This window comes from Dendrobates tinctorius, unplaced genomic scaffold, assembly GCF_039654945.1.
Source record: "Dendrobates tinctorius isolate UK_male_01 unplaced genomic scaffold, ASM3965494v1 ptg000223l, whole genome shotgun sequence".
NCBI lineage: Eukaryota > Metazoa > Chordata > Amphibia > Anura > Dendrobatidae > Dendrobates > Dendrobates tinctorius.
The window spans coordinates 10,808,800-10,832,060 of NW_027361890.1; the positions used below are offsets into that span (position 1 = coordinate 10,808,800).

The window sequence follows — 23,261 nt, forward strand, 5'->3', positions numbered from 1 at the left end:
TCCTTTTTCCTAAAACAACGGATAAGCCTTCGTAATCGTTTATTCATTATAAGACTAGCAAACCTGTTGTGTATCCCCCAAAACAGGATATTTTTTAATTCCTAGATGATAAGCCATTACTTCTTGACTTTCAAAACAGTACACCTGATTTTGCTCCCTAAATAAAGGGATAATATTTGGATGGCTTGTGAAAAAGCTATAGCTTCTTCATTTGGCAAAGACCAAAGAACAAAACTCTTGATCCTCCTCATAAGAAAAAAACATGGCTTTATATGTTTGCACCACCTGTGTAAAAACAACAGCAAGGCAAGCATCTGTCTCCATAAAGGGATAGTTTTTGGACCCTTTTAAAAATTTAAACAGCCTAAAAGTTTGTAGCATAGTGTGTGTTAAATAAGCTGTTGGCTACCATAAGGGTCCCGTTTCACTTAGCGACACACCAGCGATCCCGACAACTATACGACCTGGTAGGGATCGCTGGTACGTCGCTAAATGGTAGCTAGTAAGCTGCCGCCAAACAGGCAGATCTCTTCAGCGACGCAGCAACGATCCGGAGATTCGTGTAACACCGGTCGTTGGTACCTTGTCACACAGCAGCTTTTCAGACGATTCCCACCTGCATCCCTGTGTTCTGCGTCGCCAACAAAGTTGCTCGTCGGGGTCAAACACAGCGATGCGTGCTGGCCAGCGGGACGCCGATGACGAAAAAAATGGCCCAGGACATTCGAGCATGATCAGCGATATCCAGACGGGGGGGTCGCCGTTGCGTGTCACATGTAGCGAGATCGCTGCTGAGATCGCTGTTGCATCACAGAATCTTGCTAGCGATCTCGCTATGTGGCAAGGGGGCTTAAGTCACCATCAGTTTCCCCAAATCAGATAAGCTGAGGTCACTTATTTGGTAAGTCTGTGTTTGCATTAAAGAACTCAAGCATGGTTCAGCACAGTCCTAGGAGACCTCAATGTGTTACCCATATATTGTCCAGGCAATTAGAGGTTTTACAGTATCGACATCCACAGCAAATTTATTTACCTCAGGTGAAATTTTAGGACAAAATTCAGTGAAGCACAAAAAATTCAAATTTCAAAAGATCTGCTCATCTCATGACTAACGAAAGGAAAAAAATGAAAACATTGGGCAGGAAATTTCAAAAGAATCCACTAAAGCAAGATGAATGCTGGGATTATGATTAACATATATCCTCACATATTAGAAAGGCATTTACCATTTAAATAGTAATTGCCTTCTACTAACTAAGACAATGTTAAGCCTTTTCAAGAAACTTTCATTCTTGTTTTGCCGTTAAGAGCGCAGTATGTAGATTCCATATACAAATAGTCACTTACAGGTGGCATTGAGTGTATTGTGTGATTATTACTATAAAGCATGATTTCATTTCTGAGAAAGCACTTATTAATCCCTACCTAAAGGAAATAGACACAATGATGGAACAGTCGTTCACAGTTAGTGTATGCAGAGACCTATGTAATTGATACACAAGCAACAATATGCATTCAATTGCAAAGCAAGCCTGTTTTAAGGTATTTTGAATGGGTTAATGTAACATTTTTAATCTGCTATATTATTAGAAGGAAATCTTGTTCTCAATCACTGAGTGGGTTGGGGGTGGGATGCAAGAGAGAGAGTGGCTTCCCGGGGGGCAGTCATTGTGTTGGACTCGGCATGGTGCATCGGTTCTCTGCAGAAATACCATACTAGACTCCCTTCATTACAATAAATACACCTAATTTTACCTGCAGGGATCCCAGGCCCAAAGCCTCCCTCTCCCACTGCATGCATCCAGGAGGTTGGGGCGAGATGGAGAGTGGAAAGCAGCCGACGCAGGTGTTTAACTATTCTTTGTCTTTTGACAAAGTGTTCAGGAACATCACACATATAATATAGTAACCAATAGATGAAAAAGCAAAATATGTGCATATAGATGTGTAGACATACATATTAATACATGCATATATATCAATAAAGTTATGCATATCCATAAATGATGGGTAAATATAATATATTATGCTGTTTTCCCCAGCTTTTGAAGCCCCATGGGCACAAGTGCCAGGGCTGCGGTGTTCTGCACCTCATCCTTATGATAAAAAAAATCTTTATTACACAGCAAGCTCCAATTTCATAAGCAGGAAGTATAAATTTGTACACAGGGTTTGCATATATTGACAGTGAGTATAAATACTCTCGGAGATTGCAAGGCGCATCTTTAAATATTCACAGCTCTAAAAAAGAAACAATGGCAGCAATAGCACACAGCAAGAGAGGGGAAGCATAGAAAATAGTCAGAGATGGGATGGAACAAAGAGGGAGATGCAAACAACATTAGACTGGATGGGATACATAAAGAGCCATAGAACACAATGGCAGGAAATGAGAAACTGTGAGAATAGGAAGAGAACTCAGCAATAGAAGAGAATGAGCACTGGTAGATAGAAAATGAGGCACAAGACTTCGAAAGCAGAGAGAAAGGGAATGAGACAGAGAAAAAGAAAAACAGAGAAGAGGTGTAAGAGAAGGTACGGTATTTAAAGGAATTTACCACAAGTTATTTTTCCAGATGTAAACTGCTTTTTAGTTGTGTGTGTGTGTTTCTTTAACTCCGTTTGCAACTAATTAGTTTTTTTTGCAGATGATGTGCAACAATTTTGTTGCAAAACTAGTTAATAAAACACAGTGCATAAAACTCTTCATGGTAAAATACCATTGCTTTTGTACATTGCTGAGATGGAAAGTTTTAACACAAAAGTGTCCAAAGTTTTGTAAAAATGCCCCCCAAATTTGTAAAACATCCTACCAGCTAAATCAGCACTTCCAACCAACAACACGAAAAACAAGCATGGTGCTAAAGAACAAAAACCAACCCAAAATTTGGGCAAAAAATACATAAGTAAAAAAAAGAAAGTCAAATAAGTGCAAAAAAAACCGGAAAAAATGAGATGAACACAATGTTAAATTGCTTCCAATGATAAAGTTCCTATCTCTAATGTAGAGGTCAAAACCAGATATGTCACGTTTCACCCCTCAATGTGTATGGGATGCAGTTAGGCTGGGTTCACATTAGCGTTTGAGTCTGCAGCGTGGTGCTGCGGACTTCTTTCCTTAAGCTCAGTCTACTTCCACATGCATCCTGCCTACCAATCTTTAACAATGTGTACTTAGGGACATGCGTTTTATGTGGATGCGTCCGCGTGCGTTGTTTTGATGTGCCCACCAAAAGCAAGGAAATGTAATATGTTGCTTTCGGAGGGCACTTCAAAAGGATGCACGCAGATGCATCCGCATACAAAGCATTTCCCTGCATACACAATGTTAAAGATAGGTACGCAGGACGCATGCGGCGCTTAAAGGGAATCTGTCACCTCATTTTTGCCCTATGAGATGTGGCCACCGCCATCAGGGGCTTAGCTACAGCATTCTGTAATGCTGTAGATAGGCCCCCGATGTAACCTGAAAGATAAGAAAAACGAGTTAAATTATACTCACCCGGTGGTCCGTTCCGTTCCAATGGGTGTCACTCTCCGATCCAGCGCCTCCCATCTTCTAGCGATGATGTCCTCCTCCTTACTTCTGCCGTGGCTCCTGCGCAGGCATACTTTATCTTCCCTTCTCTCTGACCTTTCCCGGCTCCTGCGCACTGCAGTATTCTGCTCTGCCCTCAACGGGGCAGATATAGTACACCTGCGCAGGAGCCGTGGCAGGAGTAAGGAGGACATCATTGCTAGAAGATGGGAGGCACCGAACTGGACCGCGATACCCATCGGACCGGACCAGACCCCGGGGTGAGTATAATACAACTCATTTTTCTTATCTTTCAGGTTACATTGGGAGCTTATCTACAGCATTACAGAATGCTGTAGATAAGCCCCTGATGGTGGTGGCCACATCTCATAGGGGAAAAATGAGGTGACAGATTCCCTTTAAGGAAAGAAGTCTGCAGCACCACTCTGCATACGTAAACGCTAATGTGAAGCTAGCCTAACTGACAGCATGGCCGTCCAATCTGGTACAGGGACGTGCTGAGCTGCCAGTGTCTTAATTAACATTTTTACTTTCCTATCTGAGACTGGGAAGTGATGCCTGTCTCCAAATGCTCATTATTCCAGGTGATGGCCATGCTACTTAACTGAGCTGTTTCTCCCAGACCTTTGCCAGACATACATACATCTAGTAGGTTTGTGGTCCTTGTGCCTTGAGCTCTGTATGCTTAATCTTTTGTTGCCTGATCTTGCACTTTGCTCTAACCATCCGTCTGTTTAACCTCTTCTGCTCTTATCCGTTATCCTCTTGACATTCTGACCTCGAAATGTTACCTGACCATGCTTTTGTCTTTTCCTTCTGTTTAAGATGTACTCTCCTGGCTTCTGACCTTGGACTCCTTGACTATTGTGACTCACGGCTTGCCGTGAGAAGTGACTAGCATCACAAGATATACATCAAGAGCAGTAACGAGACATAGACCAATATATAACAACAGAAGTGAAGATGAGACACAGAAAATCTGCCTGGTATAGTTGAAAAAAGTCATACGCCTATCACATTTCATAAAGTAAAAAGGCAATCCTAGCTACAAAAATCTAAAAGGGGTATTCTTATCATTGTGAGTCATCGTAAGTGATGGTGTATCACTGGGATGTGCCACCACTTAATTATTGGTGTGGGCTCCAAATCGGGAACACCCAACAATCCTGAAAATGAAGGGGACACCATGCTTTCCTATGTACTGCAGCCCATAGGAGATAATATCTTTTATAGACTACAATTAAGGTGAGAAATCCCTTAGTGGCAGATTGGATCTTTATTCAACAATTGACATCTAACAGTGCTCTAAAGAGTATGATTGTCTTAAGAAAGACCGCAGCAAAAGATGTTAGAATATAGATAGAGATTAGTGAATTTGCCAAATATTGTTTCTCCCGGCTTGCTTGAATTGAGCTAGGAAATGTAATTCTAATCAAATATATTTTACATGAATTATGTTGCTGTTAAAAGTCAGTTTTGTGCTCTAAGGTCTCTCCAGATACTAAAGTCTAATAAATTAATAGGCTAAAATATTAAGAAATAGTATTCTCACCCCTCACCTGTCTTAGCTCGCTGGCTCACATTCTCTGTTTTGCTTCAAGAGAACCAGCCAAAGAAAGAGGGGGGAATCGATCCAGTGCAGGGAGCTGTGCAACCAAGACAGAAGGGGTGAGGTGAATATAGATGGGTCTTTTTATCCCCTTTTAAAAAGAATCAAGAAGGATGTGGTTCAGTAACCAGTATGCTGCCATTCTGCTTAATACGAGCAAGCCAAATCACCAAAAATTAAAAGTTTTGGTTAATCTGATTTTTTTTTTTTTTTAAATTTGAGGCAAATTCCCACATCTCTAAATATGAGATTAGAAAACAACTGATGAGGGCAAGATGTATAAAGGAAGAAGATTGCACACAGGTTGTACAATACCAAGTTTGCGCAGTATGCAGAGACCAAATAAAGTAGTTGAACGTTTACATCTTTTTCTCTTTAGCCAGTTAAAAAATAGGTGAAATGAGGAACAGACTAAATTACAAAAGTCCAATAAAAAAGGTATACACATTTAAAAGGATGATAATGCCTGTTACATTTCATAAGCATGATCCAGGTCCAACAAGTCCACCATACACACCTACCATGTTGATCCAGAGGAAGGTAGAAATTAATTATCATAAAGAAGAGTTGTGCAAATTTTACAAAATTCAGTTCCGATTACAGTCGGTGGCGAATATTGTTTTTTCAATGTTCACCTATCACAGCCGAACATCATTGGAGTCAATGGGTGTAGAAATGAACGAATATGTTTGGAACCAATCATCACACATAAATTCAGCACGAACAGGGTAGTAATATGGTACGAATATGGCAAATTCAGATTCGACGATCGAATCCAAATATCGCTCAACTCAAATCATAAGACCACTAACTCTTACATCACCCTATCACAATCAAGTCTTGATTTTTGGAACACAGGTTAAAATATAAATGACTACAAGTGATTATTTTCCATTATCCCAGTGGAAATGCAGATCTCTCAGAGCAGAGGACCAGAAAGGTTACCAATCGAATGGAAACTTGTCCAGAAATTCACTATTTAACTTGATAACTTCATTCCTTGATAACTCGTCTGATAAGTTACTTAAATTAGTTTTCACACTTTAAAAACACATTTAAAAGACATCTTAAGCTAATCTCCTGGTTTCTCTCCTGTTCAACACTGAAAGAATTGTATGATAATCAAGGAGATTCAAGGCTTTAAAGTGAATGGTATATTAGAGATGAGGGAGTAAAACAGACAGAGAACAGTAGAGGAAGAAAAGCAGAAGGATATCTTGGGGAATAAAGCAAAAGAACCAAAAAGGATATTAACATGCAGATAAGGAAACTAACACAAGGATTGTAAAATATACAGAGGTTACTGACAGGGACTTGTATTGATATTGAAGATAGGTTTATATGGGTAGATTTCAGCACTCAAAACCTTTTTACAAAGGACAATTCAATCTGCATGAGGTTCAAACAATTGTGATGATCTAGTTTGTACAATGTCTGCGGCTGATCCTCTGATACACAGATCTCTTATAAGATAGATTCCTGCTGCACTATTCTTCTCAGTGCTGTCACCAAGACCCACTACATCTATGCTAAGTGAATAGGAGGCCTCACACCCGACCCATGACAAATTCTGCACCCGGTAAGGTATCACTGCTTGAGTACAGTTCCTATGTTGAGATATTTAGAGCTATATCAGTGTCCATTTGCAAATTGCATTATGGTAGTACCTTTCAATGCAATGAAAGGAATGGAATGAGGACCAGGGGCACCTTAAATTTACATTAAAGCCGTTGGTGGCATTAGTCAAGTAGTGGAAAGCTTATAAGACAAAGGTTACAATGTAACACATGAAGGTAATTGAAAAGCAGCATGACCTCCTTATTTTCCTGAAAGAGTAATAGAAATGGATAGAGCAGGATACTTAGCACCCCACACTGTGAACGGGATGGAGACATGAAGTGATACTTGGTACTCAGAATAGAGGGTTGGATACAGCACTTAACAATAAGTGGCAGTCTGAAGCCTTGCACCGATTATAGCTGTCACATACCTTTAGCTACCAAATATTGGCACTGTCTGCCACCTCTCTCTATAACCTTCTAAAGAGGCCTCTTGAATCCACTACTAAATGTATATTTATTAGTATGAAGTGGCTTTTAATGTGCATTAGATCTGAGCAGGTAAATCTTATTTTATAACATTAAAGGTAGGGTCTTTGGAATAAGGTCAGGCTATTAAATCAAAGCTTCAACTGCAAAATGACCACCACGTCTAATAACAACCACCTATATATAATATAGCCGCCCTACTACTGTACAAAGAGAAAGCAAGTTACCCTTGTAGGAAATGTTAGGAGGAATCAGACATTGACTCCATTATTGCACCAGTGGGTCTTTTGCTCTGGAACACTGTGGATTTTTAGATAAAAAATACTTTAAAAGCCCGGCCAGAGACAATGCATCTCAGGTGACCGGTACAAGAGGGAGGTTCATACAATGTATCTCAGGTGACTGGTCAAAGAGGGATGGTCAGTAGTGATAAGCGAGTATACTCGTTGCTTGGGTCTCCACGAGAAAGCTTAGGTGGCCTCCGAGTATTTTGGCGTGCTCGGAGATTTAGTTTTTGTCGCATCAGCTACATGATTTGTGACTGCTAGACAGCTTAAATGCATGTGTGGAATGCCTGTCTGTTAGGGAATTCCCACATGTATTCAGCCTGTCTACAAGTCGGAAATCATGCAGCTGAGACAACGAAAACTAAATCTCCGAGCACGCCAAAATACTCGGAGGCCACCCGAGCAACGATGCTACTCGCCCATCACTAATGGTCAGACAATGCATCTCAGGTGACTGGTACAAGACGGAGGTTCAGACAATGCATCTTAGGTGACTGGTCCAAGAGGGAGGTTCAGACAATGCATCTCAGGTGACTGGGCCAAGAGGGAGGATCAGACAATGCATCTCAGGTGACTGGTCCAAGATGGAGGTTCTCGGCAGCTGCTTTCTGCCCCATTTCCTGACACTGACAGGTGTCTCATAATACAACGTATAGCAATAAACCTATCAGTCTAGGGAAGTTGGGTGGGTGAAAATATACTGCTGAGGTCCGGCCTTTTGGACTAATCTTCTAAGACGTATGGTCCTTGGACGACTTTTTAGGTATGTTTTATATGAAAGGTTGAGGTGTTTCAGAGGGAAGCATTCACAAAATAATGCAGCCAATATCTGATTCACACTGCTTGTGACAATGTATGGCACTACTGACATGCTATGCCAGCCTTAAGAGTTTGGATTGACATGCTTTTATGTTTCTTTTCTTGTTGCATTATGTATGAAATCAGCTGCCATTTATTATAATGCATCAAACTGTATTGGATTATAAATGTGTATGTTGTGAATCTAGTGCAGGATTTAATAATGCTGAATGTGAATATGCTGAACAGCTGTATTTAATATTTATGCATTAGGATGGAGAACATATCCAGGAATGTTTATTAAAACTGGGTTACAGCAAAAATAGAACAAACTAATGTTCTGATAAAATGCATAAATTTAATAAAATATTGAATGTTCTTTCCCCAATTTCTTACTGGGCCACTTAACAATTTGAGCTAAATGTGTATTCCTTTAAGAGATGCATGGCTGATCTCAGCTTTCTTTTTCCTAGGATGATACAACAATTATTATTTTGAGTCTAGAGATGAGTACGGTCTTCATTTTTTTTGTCAATAACGTTAATTTGATGCAAATTTTTAATTTAGCCAAAAATAAATGTTTTACTGCTGCTTCTTCTGGAAAGAAAGCTAAATGTACCCACTTCCAATTACCCGCTGATCTCAACCCACTAAAAGGAAGAAAAGGCCATTTTAATTGCAAATGTATAATTAGGAGCTGAGCCTTAAAGTAACATTAAAGACAGAAAAAGCACAATTAAAAAATATTATAACATCTTCTTCCTTAATCTCATTTTCATTGATGCTATTTTGTCTCATATTACAAATAAAACTGATTAAACATGAGCTCAGCAATGCCAACATTCACTCTTCTGTTTTTTTTGTGGCTGTTTATCAACTGTCTGCAGCAGGAGCTTCCCCCTCTGCCCTGTCGAACGCTAAGCCTTCCCTCTCTACAAAGGAGGGGGACGGCTTTGTTTGTCCACCAAGCAAACATGTAATAGATCTGCATTACTCTGCTTGATTTTTACAAGATTTACTATTTCACAATCAGACATTCATTTCTAGGATTGGTGCATCTTTAGGTCACATCTATACTCTTTAATTCTATATTTTACAAGGCAAAATAAGAGATAGTATGTACACAACTAAGCTAAACAAACAATACATATTATTAAAATCACAGCCCACCTGCACATTTTGTCCTAGTTGTGAGAGGGGGTCCTGGAGGTCCGGTGCCACCTTCACCAGGACGGGTTAGCAAGACACGTATTTCATATTCCACATCTGGATCCAAGTGCCATAGTTTGTATGTAGGTCCATCCATAACATGGGTCTCAGCCCAGCTGCCTGATGTAGTCCGGTATTCCACCTCCTTCAGGACAATTGGTCCATCACCAATGATTGAGTTAGCATTTGGTTTAATCCATAGATATGTAGCTCCAACTGCCAAAAGTTCTGGGGGTGCAATAGGCTTTGGTGGCTCTGGTAGGGCAGAAAGGGAAGAACATGACCTTCCACAAATGTAAACTATTAGAATTCAAGGAGAGAAAGTATCCTTTTAATTGACTTTCAACATTAAACCCTTAAGCTGATAAATGAAAACTGAATACATGACAATTACAATTGAGTGGATCACTTTACGGAACCCCAGTCCACAGTCCAAGCTAGAATCAGCCCTGGCAAGAACCCATGCAGAGCTCCTGTCTGCAGAAGAACTAGAACATAAGAAAGAATGTACCAGTACTACAGATGACTGGATTGCTTTGTGCAACCCTGGTCCACATTCCAGGTCAGTGTTCTTTGGTCATGGACAGGGACTGCATGAACATCCAGAACTTACAGGTTCTCTGGGGTGGCACTTGATTCCATTGACTGGCATGCACAGGTGATTCTGAGCTTGGAATCCTGGAGGGTAAGGAAATTCACACACCTCCTATCCACGGACAGAGAGCACTGACCTAGACCATGGAACTGAATTGTGTGAATTGATCCACTCATTGCTAATGACAATATACCTTAGGGCTGAGAGATAAGAAGCCATAATGCAAATAATCTGAGCTATGAAAAATCTGAAGTAGTAATTGTTTTTATAATGCAACTAGCTGAAGAGCCCGGCGCTGCCCGGGCATAGTAACTAACTGTGGTTAGTTATAGCAAATTGTAATTATCCTCCATCCCATAGTCCCGTGCCCATATACACTTCATACATATCCACGATCCCATAGGCCCGTGCCCATATACCCATCATACATATCCTCCATCCCATAGTCGAGTGCCCATATACCCATCACATATCCTCCATCCCATAGTCCCATGCCCATATACCCATCACACATCCTCCATCCCATAGTCGCATGCCCATATACCCATCATACATATTCACCATCCCATAGTGAAGTGCCCATATACCCACCACACATCCTTCATCTCATAGTCCCATGCCCATATACCCATCATACATATCCTCCATCCCATAGTCCCATGCCCATATACCCATCATACATATCCACCATCCCATAATCCCGTGCCAATATACCCATCATACATATCCTCCATCCCATAGTCCAGTGCCCATATACCCATCACACATCCTCCATCCCATAGTCCAGTGCCCATATACCCATCACACATCCTCCATCCCATAGTCCCGTGCCCATATAACCATCACACATCCTCCATCCCATAGTCCCATGCCCATATACCCATCACACATCCTCCAACCCATAGTCAACCATTATGACATCATAATGAGGGGCGGGGCTTGATACACACACACACTTTTTCCCCATTATGTAGATAGAGGCAAAATAGTTTGGTGAATTGGAACGCGCGGGGTTAAAATTTCGCCTCACAACATAGCCTAGGACACTCTCGGGGTCCAGACGTGTGACTGTGCCAAATTTTGTGGCTGTAGCTGCGACGGTGCAGATGCCAATCCCGGACATACATACATACATACATACATACATACATACACACACACTTGAGCTTTATATATTAGATTAATATTCTAAATAATCAATGCTATACATAATTTTATTGCAGAAAATAAATACTCAAATATACTGTATTAATGTCAAAATAGAATTATTGTTGCCCATGGTGGAACGTGTCCTATCAGGCATGATAGGTAAAATGCTATTTACCTGCGTATGTAGCATTAGTCTGCAGGTAAGTTATGCTACAATGCTGTCTGGCCACCTTTCTGAAAGAGAAGTTATCAGGATAAGATGAGGCTGCTTCTTATCGAGATCGGGAGATCCAGCATTCAGTCATGGGGGGTGGACGGAACAGTTACAGTCATCTCTCATGGCACAGTGAGCGATGGTTGTAAGCACGCCTAGTCACTTTGATTGACAGGTTGCTCTGCACAGATGTGCTGCAAAGTGAGCTGTCAATCAAACTGTTGGGGCATGCATACAGCCGAGTATAGTGAGTGGAACTGTTAGCGATGACTGTAGATGCTTCATGTACACCTCTAAGACTGAAAGTTGGTAGCTCCTGGATGAAATAAGGTCATTTTCTTCCTACAGCTGCATTCTCGTTAATGTGGTCAAGCACCACTGTTAGGCCGGGGTCACACTAGAGACAAATACGGATGAGTGAGAGGCGTAAAAACCACGCATTGCACACTGACCAATGATTCTCTATGGGGTAGCTCCCATCAGCCGTATATTTCTCGCGCATATTTTACGGTCCGTGCCAATCGCAGCATGCTGCGATTGTCAGCGTATTCCGGCCGAAATACGCCAATGCAAGTCTATGGTTGCGCAAAAACAACCCATTAGACACGGACCGGATGTGTGACTTGCGAGAAATACGCACCCGGTGTCCTTTAGAAAAGCCGGCAAATCAGTGCGCGATACAGTAAAATCACACTGACAGGTTTAATAAAGAAACGAAATAATAGATATATACACATAGAATACATATACATATACAGTTAGGTCCATATATATTCGGACAGAGACAATATTTTTCTAATTTTGGTTCTAGACATTACCACAATTAATTTTAAACGAAGCAATTCAGATGCAGTTGAAGTTCAGACTTTCAGCTTTCATTTGAGGGTATCCACATTAAAATTGGATGAAGGGTTTAGGAGTTTCAGCTCCTTAACATGTGCCACCCTGTTTTTAAAGGGACCAAAAGTAATTGGACAATTGACTCCAAGGCTATTTCATGGACAGGTGTGGGCAATCCCTTCGTTATGTCATTCGCAAGTAAGCAGATAAAAGGCCTGGAGTTGATTTGAGGTGTGGTGCTTGCGGGTCCCACACGTGCTAGAGAACACATTGGGCTTTGAAGGTCAGGACTGGTGTCCTGCGCGTGTAGAGGGGCATGCCAAGGTCAAGGTTCCAGGCAAAGAGCAAAGCACAGAGCAAGGTACTAGCAAGACAAGGATACAAGACAGGTCATAGAACTCAGAACAAGATAGAGAGACAAGGTTCAGGACAGAGCAAGGAAAGCAAAAGACGTGTGCAAGAGTAGCACGAAAACGCACAGTGCGAGAAACAGTGTGAGTGCAAGGGAGCACGGAAACCACGACTGGGGCACCGGCAGGCAGTACCGGCTGGAGGCACAGGCAGGCGGGCACGACTAGAGGTGGCACGGCTGAGGCACAGACAGGTGGAAACCACAATCGCACTGGACGGCGAGCACGGCTGAAGCACACAGGCGGGCACGACTAGGAGCGGCACGGCAGAGGCACAACAGGCACAGAGTGATCAGGCGCGTACAAGAGGGCACGCAGCCACAAGGCAGGGCTAGGCAAAGGTACAGGACAGAGACGCGTGTGAGACAGCACGGCAAAGCCTGGTACGAGAGGGGCAAGGGCACACGAAAAACAGAGGCAAGACAAGGTCCTGCGCGTGCAGAGGGCACGCCAGGATCAGGGTTCAGAACAGAGACATAGAACTAGCAGCGTAGCGTAGGCCGAAGCCCAGAGCCGGGTCAAGGCGGAGCCTTGAGACTAGACATGGAACATAGGACAAACAACAAGGCAAGGAAGAGCTTAGGCAAGACATGGCGAAACAGGCTAAGGCAGAGAACAGAGGAAGTACTACAAGGCAAAGCATAGCAAGGACAAACAGCACGAGAGACAACACAAGACATGGCATGTGACAAGAGACAGAGTACAAGCACAGAGCGTGTGCAGAGACGCACGACAGGGCAGAGTGCAGGGGCACAGAATACAGGGAGCGACCGAGCAGACCAAGCAGCCATGCAGGGAAGCAAGACGATACTCTGGCCCCAACCATAGGAAGGGGTGGTCTGATATAGCACCATAGCACCTGAACTTCCGAGTAAGGACCAGGGAAGGACTTCCGGTTCAGATCCTCCTGGGTCATAGAAAGCATTGCTAGATCAGACTGGCTGGACCATAGAGAAGGTCACATGATCAGGGGTTCCAGGAATACAGAGGACTGTAGAGTCAGACAGTGCTGGAACATAGGAAAGGTCACATGATCAGGGGTTCCAGGAATACAGAGGACTGTAGAGTCAGACAGTGCTGGAACATAGGATAGGTCACATGATCAGGGGTTCCAGGAATACAGAGGATTGCTGAATCAAATCAGAGACGGATGGTTACCTAGCAACAGCTTGCAGCCATGAGGTAAGGCGTGCGTGCACACTGCTCCAGGCGTCTTGCGGCATAACAGTTATGAGGTGTGCCTGTACACACAGGCAAGATCAGCGGGGCGCCCGCAGTGACCCGGACCTGGGGAAATGAGGCATGACAGGCATGTCAATGGGGATCATGCAGCGCAAGCAGCATGGCCGGCATGACGGGCATGACATCCACCCAGTCAGTGATTCTGTCATAGAAGGAAATTAAGTTAGTCTGACATGACTTATTAGTTACAAACCCATGCTGACTCTGTTTAATCATTTCATTCTTATTCATGTACTTACATACATGTTGTTTAATAATTTGTTCAAAGATCTTTCCTGGTATAAAGTAGAAGTCAGACTCACTGGCCTATAGTTGCCTGGGTCCACCTTCTTCCCCTTTTTGAAGATAGGAACAACATTTTCTCTTCTCCAGTCTTCTGGGACTTCTCCTGTTCTCTTGTCAAAACTAGGAGTTTTTATTTCATTAAAATAAATTTTAATTAATGTCTGTGTGTTTTTTAACCGTTTAATAGTTTAGGGTTAATAATGGATAAGTGTGTAATTGACACCTCTCCATTATTAATCGGCTTAATGTCACCTTCCAAGATGACATTATCCCATTAATATTAACCCATTATCCACCGCTACAGGGCAATGGGAATAGAGAGGATAAGTGCCAGAAAAGGCGCATCTTATAGATGCGTCTTTTCTGGGGTGTCTGGGGGCAGATTTTTGTATGGGGGGGGGGCAAAAACAATGGTCTCTCTCAAGGCTATTAAAATCTGCCCTCACTCACCTACTTTACCTCTCTGGTTGCGATTTTGCCACGGGAGCCCATGCATTTTTTTCCAACGAATTAACCCCTTAATTTAACACCTAGACGTCCCAAATTTTACACACAAACCCAAATTTAATTATTAGTCAGGGACATATAAAAAAATACATGAAATGAAATGGTTTACTGTATGTAAACCTTGTGTCAAATTAGTACTATAGGTTCTATGGAACTCGGTGGCATGGGTCAGAGAAGACAAACACAGTATATGTTCAAAGGTTCAGTATTGTATTGTAGCAACAGGTCTCAGTACTATGCAGATGTAGTTCAGGGTATTACAGTAAACAGGCTTCAGTATTGCACGGTACGTAGATATAAGTTCTGGCAACAGGTAAAGTCTGTACGAACCAACTGGCGAGAGTCTGAGGTCCAGGCGCACACAGTCCTAAGGTCCTGAGACTGGACCGGGCTCCAAGCGGAGAGCAGGCCGCAGAGATGACAGAAGCAGAGCAGATCCGGACAGGAGAGGCGGTCAGGCAGGACGGCAGGTAAGTAACAAGCGGGGAATCCCGAGGTTTAGAAGAAGCAGGCACAATGTAAGCTCTCCAAGCTTGGCAGCAGGTGAAGATCCAGATACACAAGCACAGGTATAATGTGCAGAGTCCCTTTAGTACACAGCAGGCAGGAAACAGGAAAAGTCAAACAGGAACAAGATGGCCCCTTGTGAAGCTACTCACACCTTCTTTGATAAGGGCAAAATTAAGGGCAAAGTCAAGCATGGCTCAGAACCTCACACCATTCCCTCCTTCAAGGATGTCCTCCGGACGACCTTAGATCCGGTTTACTGGGGTATCGGCTATGGAACTGTTGGATCAGACGGGGAGCTCGAATGTTCTCCTGAGGTTCCCAGGAATTCTCTTCCGATGGGTAACCCTGCCATTTCACCAAGTATTGAAGTTTCCTCCTATGGATCCGAGAGTCGATGATCCCTTCCACAATAAATTCTTTCCCGTCAATGAGAACCGGACCAGGTGGAACGGGTGTACGTCCGGGAAAAGGATTCGGTACTACTGGTTTAAGCTGGGAGACATGAAAAACAGGGTGTATTTTCAAAGATGTAGGCAATTTAAGACGGCAGGCTACAGGACTTACTATGTTGTTGATTTTGTATGGGCCAACATATTTCTGCCCCAACTTAGATGTCGGAATCCTTAATTTTAAATTTCTTGTCGAAAGACAGACCATGTCTCCTACCTTGTATGTTGGTGCTGGTTTACGGAACCTGTCTGCAGCCTTCTTGTATCTCTCCTGAGCTGCAGCCAGCGATTGTTTCAAAGACTCTAAATTCTGTTGTAAATACGTAATTCGGTCAGCTGCTGCGGGTACGGACGTGTCTATCGGGAGTCGAGGGAGAATGCTGGGATGATACCCCTTATTAGCAAAGAAAGGAGACTGCTTGGTGGAGGCACTCTGCGAGTTGTTATACGTGAATTCGGCCATCAGGAGTAAGTTTACCCAATCATCTTGTAAGTGGCATACGTAGCAACGCAAGTACTGCCCCAAGGTTTGATTAGTCCGTTTGTTTGTCCGTTAGACTGTGGATGGAAAGCAGATGATAGATTTACCTTGATGTCCAGGGCGGCACAGAAGCTTCGCCAAAATCTTGAGGTAAATTGGACCCCTCGATCTGATATCACTTTGTCAGGAACTCCATGTAGCCAAAAAACATTTTGTACGATGAGGTCTGCTGTCTGTTTGGCTGTCGGAAGACCGATACAGGGAATGAAATGGGCAGCCTTGGTCAAACGGTCAATCACTACTAGGATAGTGTTTTTCCCCTTAGAAGTAGGCAACTCTACAATAAAATCCATTGAAATAGACCCCCAAGGGCGAGATGGAATAGGAAGGGGTTGTAGCAGTCCCGAAGGTGAGGAGCGGGGAACCTTTCATAGAATCATAGAATCGTAGAGTTGGAAGGGACCTCCTGGGCCATCTGGTCCAACCCCCTGCTCAAAGCAGGATTCGCTAAATCATCCCAGTCAGATGTCTGTCCAGCCTCTGTTTGAAGACTTCCATTGAAGGAGAACTCACCACTTCTCGTGGCAGCTTGTTCCACTCATTGATCACTCTAACTGTCAAAAAGTTTTTACTAATATCTAATCTGTGTCTCCTCCCATTCAGTTTCATCCCATTGCTTCTAGTCTTTCCTTGTGCAAATGAGAATAAAGTTGATCCTTCTACAATGTGACAGCCCTTTAGATATTTGTAGACAGCTATTAAGTCTCCTCTCAGTCTTCTGTTTTGCAAACTAAACAATCCCAAATCCTGCAATCTTTCCTCATAAGACAAGGTTTGCAGACAGGTCAACATTCTGGTTGCTCTTTTCTGAACTTGCTCTTTGATCTTGCACATACCTCACATGACGAGACGTAATGCTGAACGTCTCTCCGGTAGGTCGGCCACCAAAAGGAGCGAGACAAGAATTCCTGGGTCTTCTGGACTCCTCTATGACCGGCGATCTTTGAGACATGCACTAATTTTAGTACACTTAGTCTGACCGTTTCCGGAATATACAGGCATTGTCCCTGAAACCAAAGTCTGTTTTTCAAGGTTAGGTTTACCTGATTGTGGGGTCGGATCAGTAGTGGGTCTCCAGTGTAGGCTTCCTTAATACTTGTTAATAGATCTTGATTGTGTAACTCCCCTATGAAGTTTGTTTCTGAGAGTATGGTCCTCGGGGGTAATACTGGAGTTACGTTACCTGAGTGAATCCTAGATAGTGCATTGGCCTTCCCATTACCAGAGCCTGGCCTGTAGGAAACAATGAAGTCCAACTGATTAAGGAATAAAGTCCATCGGGCCTGTCTGGGCTTTAGACACCTTGCCAATCTCATGAATTCAAAGGTTCCGATGGTCCGTAAGTACGACAATCTGGTGAGATGCTCCTTGCAGTAGATGCCTCCATTCCTTGAATGCGGTTATAATGGCCAATAGCTCTTTATTTCCGACATCATAATTCTTCTCTGCGGGCGATAATTTCTGCGAAAGAAAGACACAAGGATGTAAAAGATCTTTGTCACCTGTTCTTTGCGAGAGAATGGCCCCTATCGCACAGTCGGAAGCGTCTACTTCCATTATGAAAGCTCGATCTGGATCCGGGTGTACGAGGATCGGTGATGTAAATTTAGCTTTCAATTTGGAAAATGCAGTCTGTGCTTGCAGTGACCAGACAAATGGTACCTTCTCCCGGGTCAATTGGGTGATGGGTATGACGATCTCCGAAAAAATTTTAATGAATCGTCTGTAAAAATTGGCGAATCCAATAAATCGTACTTCCTTCACGGACTTGGGAATTGGCCACTCCTGGATGGCTTGAGTTTTACTAGCATCCATGCTGAGACCCTGAGGAAAGATAACATACCCCAAGAATTGGATTTCCGTTTTGTGGAACTCGCATTTCTCTAGCTTGATATACAAGTGATTCTGCCGTAGGCGATCCAAGACTACTCTCACGTGCTGCTGATGCTCCTTGATGTTGCTGGAAAAGATTAAAATGTCATCCAAATAAACAACAACAAAAATATCGAGTATGTCTCTGAAAATGTCATTCACCAAGTGTTGAAACGTAGCCGGCGCATTACGGAGACCAAAAGACATGACGAGGTACTCAAAATGTCCATAGCGTGACCGGAAGGCTGTCTTCCACTCGTCACCGGGACGGATCCGTACTAGATTGTATGCTCCATGGAGATCTAATTTCGTGAAGATTTTAGAGTGTCGCACCTTTTCCAGTAATTTGGGAATTAATGGAAGTGGATAGGAGTTCCTGATCGTAATTTTGTTGAGCTCTCGGTAATCAATACATGGGCGGAGTGAGCCATCCTTCTTTTTCACGAAGAAGATCGGGGCACCCGCAGGGGAGGAAGATGGTCGTATAAATCCCTTGGCTAGGTTTTCATCGATGTACTCCTTGAGGGCTTTTAATTCTGGCCCAGCCAAAGGGTAAATGTTACCGAACGGAATCGTGGCACCAGGTAGCAGTTCCACGGGGCAATTGTATGGCCGATGTGGAGGCACTTTGTCTGCATTTTTCTTGTCACATACATCGATGAACTCCTCATACTCTATTGGTAGATTTAAGTCAACGGAGCATGCTGACCCAACTAAAGCTGGTTCCTTAGATGATATCTGTCTTCTAGGAAACTGTATTTCCTTCGTCTCCCAATTGATAGTAGGGTTTTGCAGTTGTAGCCATGGTAGTCCTAGGATTATGGGAAAATGAGGGGAGGAAATTAGCAAGAAGGACAGTCTTTCTGAGTGATCCGCCCCCATACGGACTTTCAGTGATGTTGTTTCAAGATCTACGGGCCCGGACACCAGTGGGGAACCATCCACAGTTTCCATCATATACTGTGTTCTTTAGCGAATGTAATGTCCATAAAATTGCCGCTGGCCCCTGAGTCCACCATAGCGAAACTAGCAATCCATTGGGACTGGGTCCATATCTTGATGGGATATAACAGTGTGAGTCCTTCCTTGAGCCGTCCAAGGTCGAAGTAGTGGAACTCACTGAAGAGATGGCTGCATTCACCGGTGAGGATATTTCTGAAGTACAGTCGGAGAAGTCGTGATTCCAGTCGACTATTTATTTCCTAGGAGTAGAGTTGAGCGAAATGGGTCGAAAAAATTCAAAAGTCGCCAACTTTTGGCAAAGTCGGGTTTCATGAAACGAAACCCGACCCTAGGATGAGGTCGGCCACGAGGTCGGCGACTTACGCGCCAAAGTCGCGTTTCAAAAGTTTGTTTTGCGCTCTTTTTCAGCCAATCAGGATCCACGGACACTGTGGACAACGTGATGACCTAGGCACGGGTCACCACCATCTTTCAGAAGGGCATGCAAGTGATTGGCTTGCTTTGGTGGGCGTCACAGGGGGTATAAAAGGGCGTGCACGCCGACCGCCATCTTACTTCTGCCGATCTTAGTATAGGGAGAGGTTGCTGCTGATTCTGTAGGGAGAGCGTTAGGCAGGGAAGAAGACAAAAAAACTGCTTCTGCTGCTAGCGATTTGGCCTGCACAACACACAAGTCACTGTGTGTGCAGTGCAAGGGGAGGCTATATTGTGGTGTATCAGTGGTGTTGGTTGTTGGGCTGCCTTTTAAGGCTTCCTGACACGCTGGCATTGCTGTTTACCCACTGCTCCGCAAACTGCTTTTTTAAAAGCAATCCAATCTCCCTTATCCTCTAGTCACTTTTGTCACAGCTGTGCCATCGAGCCTGTCACATAGCACTCAGATATCAGTGGGCCTCACACAATCCACAAGTGTCCAGTGTCCAAAAGTGTGCGCAGAGATTCAAAATCTCCATTATCCTCTAGTCACTTTGGTCACAGGCAGCTGTGCCATCGAGCGTGTCACATAGCGCTCAGATATCAGTGGGCCTCACACAATCCACAAGTGTCCAGTGTCCAAAAGTGTGCGCAGAGATTCAAAATCTCCATTATCCTCTCGTCACTTTGGTCACAGGCAGCTGTGCCATCGAGCCTGTCACATAGCGCTCAGATATCAGTGGGCCTCACACAATCCACAAGTGTCCAGTGCCCAAAAGTGTGCGCAGAGATTCAAAATCTCCATTATCCTCTCGTCACTTTGGTCACAGGCAGCTGTGCCATCGAGCCTGTCACATAGCGCTCAGATATCAGTGGGCCTCACACAATCCAAAAGTGTCCACTCTCCACAAGTGTGTACAGAAATTCTAAATCTCCCCTGTCCTATAGACACCTTGTACCTTGTTTTACATTACTATATAGTTTGTTGGATTTTGTCTACATTTCTACCAAAAATGAGGAAGGCTGGTGGAAGAGGCCGTGGAATTGGGAGGGGGTTGGCAGCTGGTAATGATGGTGTTGGTGGTGGATCTGATGGTAGTGGCAAGAGCAAAATAGGACCGAATGCAGGAGGTGCTGACCCTGCGTCATCGTCTGGCTACATAAGGCCTCGAACGCTTAGTTTTCTAGGAGTTGGCAAACCGCTTTTAAAGGCAGAGCATCAGGAAAAAGTTTTGTCTTACATTGCTGACTCAGCCTCCAGCTCTATCGCCTCCTCTTCTTCAGTTGTAAAAAGTAAAAGCACTGAGTCGTCATTGGAGGCTCATGTTCATGAACCACACCTTTCCTTGTGTCCTTCACCCCAACCAAGATTGAAGGATGACGCAGGCCATACTACTGATTACTCCATGGAGCTGTTTTCACATACCATGCCTGGATTATCAAGTGAAATGGTGAATTACCCAGGCCAAGATGAATCTGACATGGAGTGCACTGATGCACAGCCGCTGATGGATGATTCTGCTGGTACATTCACTCAGAGCACTACATTGTCCTCGCAGTGTACAGAGCCAGATTTTGACCCTGATGAGACTCAGGTGCCCCTTCCCGCACACTATACCACCATACACGGTGACACAGAGAAAGGTGCACATGACATAGAAGAGGAGGTGATGGATGACCCAGTTGTTGACCCAGATTGGCATCCATTGGGGGAAGAGGGTGCTGCTTCCAATAGCTCAGATGAGGAGCATCCACAGCAGACATCGACATCGCAACAGCTGTTATCTGGCAGGCCCGTAGCACTCCAAAGACAGGTTCCAAACATCAAAAGAGTTGCTGGACAGCTTGTCCAGAGGGTCAAAAGATCACAGCGTGCTAGGCCGCAAAATGTCTGCCAAAGTAGGAAGAGTGCAGTGTGGCACTTTTTTGAACAAAATCCTCATGATCAGGCCAAGGTTATCTGTAAGAAGTGCGCAAAGACCTTTAGCCGAGGGAAAAATCTGAAAAATTTGAATACCAGTTGCATGCTTAGACATTTAACCAGCATGCACTTGCAAGCATGGACACAACACCAAACCTCAAGTGCCACATGTGCAACTGATCACAACGAAGGTAGTCAGCAACGCTACATTGTTTCCCCCACTGTAAGCCCACCGGTTAGCACAGCAGCAAATGTTGAGGTGTCGTTGCAAGACCACAGCAGTCAGGGAATCCCACTGTTATATCAACGAAAGACTGATTCTAGGCCATCAGAAAGAACACCAACTCCATCACCATCATCAACCCTCTCTCAGTCCGCCCTGTCCACCGCTACTTCCACCATATGCAGCTCTCAAGTCCAGCTCACCCTCCCAGACACTATGAGTAGGTCAAGAAAGTACTCAGTCTCTCATCCGCGTACACTGGGTTTGAACGCCCACATTGCCAAACTAATCTCGTTTGAGATGATGCCCTTTCGGTTGGTGGAAAGCACAGCTTTCCGCGAACTCATGGCCTATGCAGTACCACGCTATGACCTACCCAGTCGCCACTTCTTCTCTCGCAAAGCCATCCCAGCCCTCCACCATCATGTGAAAGACCGCATTGTCCATGCACTCAAGCAGTCAGTGAGCGGAAAGGTGCACCTCACAACTGATGCATGGTCCAGTCGACATGGCCAGGGCCGTTACGTGTCCATCACTGCGCACTGGGTTAATGTGGTGGATGCAGGGTCCACAGGGGATAGCGGTGGTGGGACAGTGCTGCCTAGCCCACGGTATAGGAAACAGTTGGCTGTAGGCGTTCGACCCTCCTCCTCCTCCTCCTCCAGAAGCGAAAGCTCGTCCACAGAGCGCAGTCGTACGAGCACTCCATCTGCAGCTGCCACTGTTGCACACGATGTGTCCCCCTATCGAGCAGCTAGTGGAAAGCGTCAGCAGGCTGTGTTGCAGATGATGTGTTTGGGCGACAGACACACCGCCGAGGTGCTGGCCGAGTACTTGAAGCGACAAACTGAGTCATGGCTGGGCAGTGTACATCTTGAGGCAGGCAAGGTAGTTAGTGATAACGGCCGTAATTTTGTGGCAGCCATAGCCCTTTCAAAACTCAGCCACATACCTTGCTTGGCTCACACCTTGAACCTGGTGGTGCAGTGCTTCCTCAAAAATTATCCGGAGTTAACAGCCCTGCTCCAGAAGGTGCGAAGACTGTGCGCGCACATCCGCCGGTCGCCTGTACACTCCGTTCGTATGCAGAAGCTGCAGCGATTGCTCCACCTTCCCAACCACCACCTCATTATCGACATTGCAACAAGGTGGAACTCCACCCTGCACATGGTGGAGCGGCTGTGCGAGCAGAGGCAGGCCATAATGCATTTGTGGGAGGATACACGGCCAGGCACTTTGAGAGCAGACATGGAGTTGACAGGCGTGCAGTGGTCGAAGCTGAAAGACCTTTGTAAAGTCCTTCAGTGTTTTGAGGAATGCACACGGCTGGTAAGCGCAGACGACGCCATCCTAAGCATGAGCATCCCACTTATGCGTCTGCTCATACAAACTTTGACGCACCTTAAGGAGCAGGCGTCTGCAGCCAATGTTGATGAGGAGGAAGAGGAGGAGGGAATCCTTGATGACATTCAGCCATTGTCTGCTCAGGGACCTCTCCTGGACGAGGTGGAGGAAGAAGAGGAGGAGGAGGAGGATGATGGGGATGATTACTTAGGGGAGGAGGATGCATCTCGTGGGGCAAGTGAAAATGTTGGCGTGGCAAGGTCTGGTACAGGGTTTGTGCGTGACTGGAGGGA

General features: G+C 44.4%; 1 protein-coding gene across 9 annotated transcripts in view; it reads right to left on the reverse strand.

Annotated features, from left to right (window-relative positions):
* PTPRT (protein tyrosine phosphatase receptor type T) overlaps positions 1-23,261 on the reverse strand; it is a 648,808-nt gene that overhangs the window by 283,529 nt on the left and 342,018 nt on the right. For all 9 annotated transcript variants that reach the window (XM_073555336.1, XM_073555335.1, XM_073555333.1 and 6 more), the window contains one exon: positions 9,451-9,744. In XM_073555336.1, coding sequence (XP_073411437.1) covers positions 9,451-9,744 — 294 coding nt within the window. The remainder of the gene's footprint in view (positions 1-9,450; positions 9,745-23,261) is intronic.